Source organism: Leptonychotes weddellii, chromosome 4 (genome assembly GCF_054177405.1).
Source record: "Leptonychotes weddellii isolate Sample4059 chromosome 4, ASM5417740v2, whole genome shotgun sequence".
Taxonomy (NCBI): domain Eukaryota; kingdom Metazoa; phylum Chordata; class Mammalia; order Carnivora; family Phocidae; genus Leptonychotes; species Leptonychotes weddellii.
In genome coordinates, this window is record NC_138372.1 from 153,019,812 (window position 1) to 153,028,208 (window position 8,397).

At 39.5% G+C, this 8,397-nt stretch overlaps 1 protein-coding gene across 2 annotated transcripts in view; it reads left to right on the forward strand.

Annotated features, from left to right (window-relative positions):
• Window positions 1-5,098, forward strand: part of COLEC10 (collectin subfamily member 10) — a 38,469-nt gene extending 33,371 nt beyond the window's left edge. For both annotated transcript variants that reach the window (XM_006747036.3, XM_031017845.2), the window contains one exon: window positions 1,148-5,098. In XM_006747036.3, coding sequence (XP_006747099.1) covers window positions 1,148-1,539 — 392 coding nt within the window. In that variant the 3' untranslated portion in view covers window positions 1,540-5,098. The remainder of the gene's footprint in view (window positions 1-1,147) is intronic.
• Window positions 5,099-8,397: the final 3,299 nt, after the last annotated feature.

Below are 8,397 nucleotides of genomic sequence, written 5' to 3' on the forward strand. Positions count from 1 at the left end.
GTTTGTTGTACATTATTAGAAACACACATATGCCATCTTGTGTTCATCTTCGTCTTGTAATACTCTTAATTATAAATCTGGTTATAATTAGTACTGAGACGCTGTCTCTGACATGACTTGGATTCTCATTAAAAAAAAAAAAAAAAACCAGACCCTAGAGCTTCCACATAGAGCAACAGTTTTTGACATTTATTGGCGTGGTCACAGATTTCTTAGTAAATTTTGATTTATAGACCCAAAGAAATATATGTAGATGCTCCCAAAGCCTAAAACATATTTAACATATTATGAGCTCAGGATGATTCTGAGTCCCCAATTCTGTCCTGAAGCTTATTCAGTAGCTTAGTACTTCATGTACATGGAGTGAACATGGACAAACTCAATCTATGTACATGTTCATAGCCCAGGAATTCAGCCCAAAGGTGACAAACTTCTATATTATTCCTATGTCCATTCAATAAACTTTTACCATCCCATGCACTCTTGCGGGCTCTGAGGCTACAGAGTGGTAAAGACATGGTCATTGTCCCCAAGACATTCATAGTTTAGTACATGAGGCATGCGACCAACAATTACACTAGAATGTGTTGAGTGATACAAAAGAGGAAGAGGAAGAGGAAGAGCTATGGAAACATGGGGGAGTGTGCACAAGAGTCCCATGCCTGTCCAGAGACACTGGAAAGGCTCTTATGGGAGAAAATATTTCCACTGGGATCTAAAAGACAAGTAGGAGTTTTCCAGGTAAAGCAGTGAGAAGACTTTCCAGCCATGAAAGTCATGGAAATGGAAGAGAGAAGGGCATGATCTTGGGACTCTAAGTATGGCAAAGCATAAAGTAGGATGGGAAAGTAGTCTGAGAGGAGCTAAGTGGCAACTCATATAACAAACCTTTGTCAAAATAGTCTCTTCTCCACAGTTGTGTGGGAAGTTAAGGAGGAAGGACAGGGAGGACAAATGGCAGGGCCTTGTTTTCCATTTGATAACTACAAAGGTGATAAAAATATCTAACCAGTGCCTACCTCATACTAGAGACTTGCAAAATAATTGTTGAACACCAAATAAATGAATTTAAATCCAGCAATATTATATACTTGCCTTTTCTCCTTTTGAGATGCTTAATCATGCTCATCTTTTCCTCTCTGCAAAGTCATAGCAGGGATTAGGGAAACTGAGGAGAAATTCTACTACATCGTGCAGGAGGAGAAGAACTATAGGGAATCCCTGACCCACTGCCGGATCCGGGGTGGGATGCTGGCCATGCCAAAGGACGAAGCTGCCAACACACTCATCGCTGACTATGTGGCCAAAAGTGGCTTTTTCCGGGTGTTCATCGGGGTGAATGACCTTGAGAAGGAGGGACAGTATGTGTTCACAGACAACACTCCACTACAGAACTACAGCAACTGGAAAGAGGGGGAGCCTAGTGACCCCTATGGTCACGAGGACTGTGTGGAAATGCTGAGCTCAGGCAGATGGAATGACACAGAGTGCCATCTTACCATGTACTTTGTCTGTGAGTTTGTCAAGAAGAAAAAGTAACTCTGCAGATGCTATACATTTGTTATTTCTCTGTGACTATCATCGCAGTTATTTTTATACATCCTTGTCTTTCTAATTACACCAAATTCATTCTGACTCAAGACAAGTAGAAAATGCTGAACTGAGGTTTGGAATCCCCATTGCCATGGTCTTCTTTGATGATTTTGAACATTTTCATACACAGTATATTATTGAGCCAATAGCTCACCAAGTTACATGGATCCTCAGAGTTTGAATTACTAGTTGTGCAGGATGTGGTTGTCTATGTGTCAAATGAAATGTTCTCTTGGCATTTGCTCTGCCGCCTCTCCCTAGACCCCTAAGCCACTGCCTATTTAGCCCAGTGGATAATTGGACAGTCGGTTGGTGATGATTAGGCTAACTTGCCCTTGCTCAAAGCCAGACATATGGGAAGGCCTTCTGTTAGGAATGCATAGGTATTTTCCATCTTTGAAGCCAAGATCCCCTACTTTTTGGTCATTCACCATGGCTATAGCCACACTGGAAAGGTCCTCCTGTTTGCACAGATATAAAAATACTTCAACCCCAAATCTCTATCTGAGAAACTTCTAGCCTGTGACCTGTTCCAGACCATATGGAATGACACAGACAACTTCCGTGCTTCTGATCGATGACTTTCACTGAGGTCTACCAAGCAGTTGCCTTGGTCTCTTTCAATAGGCCCACAGCTGAATCCCAGGGCTCCAGGTTTTAACTCTGATTTGAGGAAAGAGGAACTTTAGAAATTGAAAAGAAAAAAAAAAGAGAGAGAGGATTTTTTCCAAATAATATTATTTATAATCCTCCTGTTAAATTGCCCCCTGTTACTAATATGGCCCCATTTTTCCTTGTTTTGGGTTTAGCCATATCAACTTTTCTCCCCTTATGCATGGGGAATGAAGGAAGGAGTTTGTGAAGCTTTCAGAAAACTCTAGAAGTTTCAAGGGGCTACCAGCGTCAAGTTGCCAAGTCCTCTCCTCCTTGTCTTTAATATATCACTTATGGTGACATTTCATGGGAGGCATTTTACTTTCCGTCACTGTATTTTGTAAAAACCCCATACCAGAGACGCCCTTTGTAGTACTCTGACATCACAGGAATGTGGTAGGTGTGGAGTCTGGAACATGCCTATGACTCACATTTATCGAGGTGGTAAAATTCTACTTTGATCTGCCAATCAAAACTCAAAGCAGCTTTCTTTTCAAATTTGAAAATAATATAGTTCAACAAAACTCTAGATTTTCCCCTTATAAACTGCCGCTCCGGTTATAGTTTGTGACATATGATTAGACGGTTTAAAATGCTGGCAAATGGTTAATGAAATAAGAGAAACGGATCAACAACATATGTTCACCTTGAACCATCTGTCCATGATTTCACCCATGACTAACTGGTTATGAGATAAGATTTAATTAGGTTATTTCTGTGGGTTTATCGAGAGTCACAAACTCAGGTCCTACAGGGGCTGTACAAGATGACATAAATAAATCAAGTGGAACTGGTGGGGATCCTAGTACTGAATACAGCTTATTCTTCTAAAGGAAACAGCTTCCCTCCTCTACACTCCCCTGCCTGCCCCCCCACCCCCGCCACGCACTGCTATGTTTACTACTGAGGATCCAATATCATGGCATGCTCTGATATTTCAGGAGAAGTCAGAAAGCTGTAACTTTATGATATATTTTCATATTTTTAAATATTGGCAACTAATCAATTTTTAGCCCAAGTTTTAAGTTACACAAAACACTCTACTAGCCAAAAAAAAAAAAAGTGAAATTTTCATTTCTCATCTCTGGGGAAAAGTTCTGAAGGTTCTAACCATGCTGAATGTCATTAGGATACAGTGACATCAAAGTCAAGGTCTCCCATTTATACTTCAGTCAATTCAGCTCAATTACAGGAATTTGTTCAATGTTTGCTATTCGTCAGGTTAATAAACTAGTTACGTATTCAGAGTTTTGAGAATGTGGCATATGATATTTTGAAGGCAAGTCAGTTTAATAAAAATTATAAAGCAGGACACAATATCAAAGCCAGTAACCTTGGGTGGAATGCCATCCAGTCAAGAGCATGAGGGATAAGAACCTAGGAACGGTTGGAGGAAAAGAAAGGGATAAGCGGAAAAGAGAGAGGGGATGGACAGCAAGCATTGCTTACAGGCAAGTGGCAGTGGGATCCATGTTCTGATTTGTTCTAGGGGGCCAAAGTATGAATATTTATTAAGTGTACTGTAAGTACTATTATTATTATTATTATTAAAGCATTTCTTTTAATGACTCATCTTTGCTGCCAATGCTTCCAAAAGAAGATGACAGAGTATCTAAGGCACCACACACCTAATTAGATTTACTATAAAACTTACTTAAATTTTGTGAAGCCCTTTGTGCTTTATAAATACCCTCACACATCATTTCTCATTTGATCCTGATGAACTTTGTGCAGTAGGAAGGGAAGACGTTTTTACTGCCATTTTCCCAACGAGCATACTGAGGCCCAAGGAAGCTAAGCAATTTACCAAAGTCAACTCATTTGGGAGAAAAGCAGACTCCAGCCTGCTGATCAAAACTGCCAAGCCAGTGTTCTTTCCAGCCTGTTTACTGCTCATATGAAATGGAAGCTCATCCATGATTCTCTCATGATAGCGGGAACTCAACTAACCTCTCTTGATTACTTTCCAAAGTTAAACAGTAGAGGTAATTAACAGAGATACTGGGGATTTGGAAACTTATCTTACAAATTTGGTGTTCACTGGTTTATTTTTGAAATCATACATGTCTATACCTGGCATGAGTGTTGGGGAGGTGGCTCAGTAGAGCCTCCTTCTAGTTCTGCAGGTAGCTACAGATATGGGGAAAGCAAAGCAGATATATGAAAATCAAGATTTGCTCAAAATAAAAATGAGGAAATAATTTATTTGCCCCATGAAATTCATGAGAATTCCCTTGAATGATTAGCATTTAAAATCAATTTTATTCTCAAAAAGTTAAATTTACACTCAACTTTTCAGAGATACATCTGTGTACCTCTCAAGGACTACATAAAGTTTCCAAGGGAAGAAAATTTAAAAAAAAATACATTTACCACAGCCCTGCCTTCCCAAAGCAACACATTCCATACCTAGGTAAGAAGAAATATCTTATGTCCAGAGTTCTTGCCCAAACACTGTGGAAAGGTGTATACCCAGTGTTGAGACAGATATAATAGACATTGATCACACTTTGCACAACCCACCCATAAAAACTGTTGGCACTAAAACTATATATATCTATAGAGAGAAATATATATATAGAGAGAGAAAAAAATATATATATATATAGAGAGAGAGAGTCCTGCTTAGATTTATGTTAACCATATATGGGTCCCTGGGTGGCTCAGTTGGTTAAGCGACTGCCTTCGGCTCAGGTCATGATCCAGGAGTCCTGGGATCGAGTCCCACATCAGGCTTCCGGCCCAGCAGAAAGTCTGCTTCTCCCTCTGACCCTCTCCCCTTTCATGCTGTTTCTCTCTCTCTCTCTCTCTCTCAAATAAATAAATAAATAAAATCTTTATGTGACCCATATATGGGCTGATTTGTTATTAACCAACTAATTTTCACCTTTCTGGATTGCGTAATTTGAGACAATAAGATATTTATTGAATAGGAAAGATTAATTAAGTAACAGCACCCACTGCATCATTAATAGATTGAGACTGAACGTCTGTAGGTATTTTTTCTAAGAAGAAAATCATGATAGCATTCCATGTAGTACCCTGCAACTTTAAGTGTATCACTTTAAAAGTAAAAAATCTAGATCTCGTGTCATGATGTCGTCAATTCCAATGTCAACTGTGCCACTTATTAGCCCTATTAGGGGAAAATTTCCATGCTCTAAACCTTGTTTTCCTAATCTGTATAGTTCCTCCTCACAGAGTACAGTGACAATTAAAGAGGTAACGTGTAATGAGGTAAGAAACAGGGTACCAGCCAGACACATTACATGGGGACAATAAAACTTAACAATCACTACCAGCTACCTATTGAAAAGAAACATCATATTTTAAGATACAGGGTTCCCCCTACTCTCCAAAAGTAGAGCGTTCCTATGAAACCTTTTGCAAACTGAAATGATGTGAAGCAAAGAAACAATTACCATGAATTTATATAGAACATTTTTGAGTGTTCCCACCCTGCCCCCCCCAAAATCACCTCTCTTAGGCTTTTCTGATACCTTAGGACACATCTTGCTAATGATGCACGAAATATATCGAGGTAAAGCACAGATGCTCACAGACACAGGTCAGAACTCTGGCAGTTGATGCTGGGACGCTGAGTGTAGGTCCTGGGGAAGGAGCTTGGTGGGGTGACTGCGGCTGCTTGGGGTGGAGCTGCCTCTAACACAGCTGCTGCCAAACCAACCCTGAACCCTATGTTCACTTTCGGGCTGTTTTCCCATAAAAGTGAAAATTCTCTTCAGATGTCTTTCAGTGAGTGAAAGCAGGTACCAGTGCAGGTCTTCTGTAAAAGCAAAGTGGCGTAATGTGAACTTACATACAAAAACGTCCTTAAGTGAGAAACTATACATATCTAGCATATACACTATATGTATGTATATATGAATAGGCTGTATATGGGTCCTGTGTGTGTATACACAGACAGGTCACTTTTTTTATCCCCATTTCTAGATAAAATTTTCATCTTCAGGGCAGTGAATAAACCTGCCAAAAGTTGAGCCGCTGGTTAGAATTAGCGTTGAGATTGATTTTAAAACCATTCCTACTTTTTCTAAGATGCAGTTCATCTGAAGTCATGCTTAACACAAAAAAGTAACTATTTTTTTAAGCTTAAAAATTAAACCATCAACTTGCACCACCTTGGGGTTGTAAGACCTTCATAATCTAGCTGGTAAAATTTGAGGGGAAAAAAAGAAGAAGGAAGATGAAAGGAGAGGAACCATTTGCCACTGATACCGTATACACAAATCTTGTTATGAATATAGGAATTTCTTTCACTGCACTCCTAATAGATAGTCATGTAATTTATATTTGAAGGTTTTTGGTAATTTGTTAATCCCATTAGAGAAATTGTCCTGATGGTGAACTAAAATAGGCTTCCTTCTAATTTCCACCCATTGTCCTTTTCTGCTCTCTGCTCTTTATAACTCTGAGAGTTCTGGCCCAGAGACAAGCTGGAACCAGCTCTTAATGAAAGTACAGATCCAGGCGGGGAGAACTGTCCTCATTATGGCACTGACTACTAAGATGTATATCCAGTTCTTTGTTTTGTTTTGTTTTGTTTGCTTCTTTTAAAGATTTTATTTATTTATTTGTCAGAGAGAGAGCACAAGCAGGGGGAGGCAGGCTCCCCATTGAGCAAGAAGCCCGATGCAGGGCTCCATCCCAGGACCCCGGGATCATGACCTGAGCCGAAGGCAGACGCTTAACCAACTGAGCCATCCAGGCATCCCAGATATCCAGTTTTATATGTTTCTCTAAACCTAGATTGTATGCCCCACATCCAATGAATTCAAATTTTGTTGATGAGGCATGAGAGGCACAGATGTAGAGTATGAATGGTATTCAAAGTCATCTGGGGCATCTCAATCATAAAAAATCTATTTATTAGGAAGGTATATGGTGGACGGGTTCAACCCCCAGAGAGGAGGCTGTTAAAAGGTAGATGGTTTGATAATGCCTCATTGAAAGGGTTCAGGGCAGGTGGCCAGTGCTAGTGGGAGAATGAAGTCAAAATCTGAGTCCATGTGCATAAAGCCTACATGATGAGCAATTGGCTTGGGTGGATAGGAGAGTTCATTAATTCATTAAATATATTTGTGGAGCACTGGATATGTGTTACATGGCACCATGATAAGAGCTGGAGACACAATGGAAAATAAGTTGAATCAGGTTTCTAGACTCATGGGCAGAACTCCCCTCAGGCTCACTGAACATCAAGCCTACCACATTGAAGCCCAAGATTTATTCCATTATCAAGGATGGAATGCATAAGCCTGTCCTATTTTTATATGTACTTCCTCTTCAACATAACACCTCTTCAAAGATATATTGAGATAAGTTGAACAAGGAAATTTTTTTGTAATAGTACCACACTACTCTTTCTCAAAGAGCAACATAGACACATCTCTTTGAAAACATGTACACACTGACTCATTTTGATGTGAACAAAAAGTTCTTATATCAGTGTGTATACTCACCCACACCATTTTCTAACAAAGATAGAATGTATCTTTGTGGTTGTGCATAAATGAACATTGACACCTGGTAAATGTCCTCTTGCCTTATTTTTTTCCTGGCGACTTACACCAGACATTCAGTGAAACTCAGATTTTCCCCAGATTGTCACTTTCATAGTAAAATAAGAACAGACAGGAGGAAGGGAGGAGAATTGAGTCAGCTATTTTACAATTTATTCAAATGTGAGTACAGCAACCCCAAATTAATCACCATGTTGGCCTCTGCATTTGGGAGATCATGGAGATTAATGTGTGTCCATACAATTTTAAAGCTATATAACCCTTTGGCATTTGTATTTTTCTTTTCACATTATAGCCCTTAAGCAGACTAATTTATCAATAGTTAACAACTTATTCTTTGTGTAAACCTGGTTGGTGGGCCCGTGGGAGAGGGGAGGGAGTCAAGGACCTGAGGACTGTCTACAATCAACTCCTGCATATATTGATAGAATGTCAGCCCCAGGGAAGAGTACTCATAAGCTTTCCCATGATGTGTGAATATCACAGGCAGGCACAGGAACATTTTCTAAGTCTTGAGAAAATAAGGTAAGAAGAGATGTAATCGCAAACACATTTAACTTAAATACAATAAAGTCTAGATGGATATTTTTACTAAGTATAGTCAGCA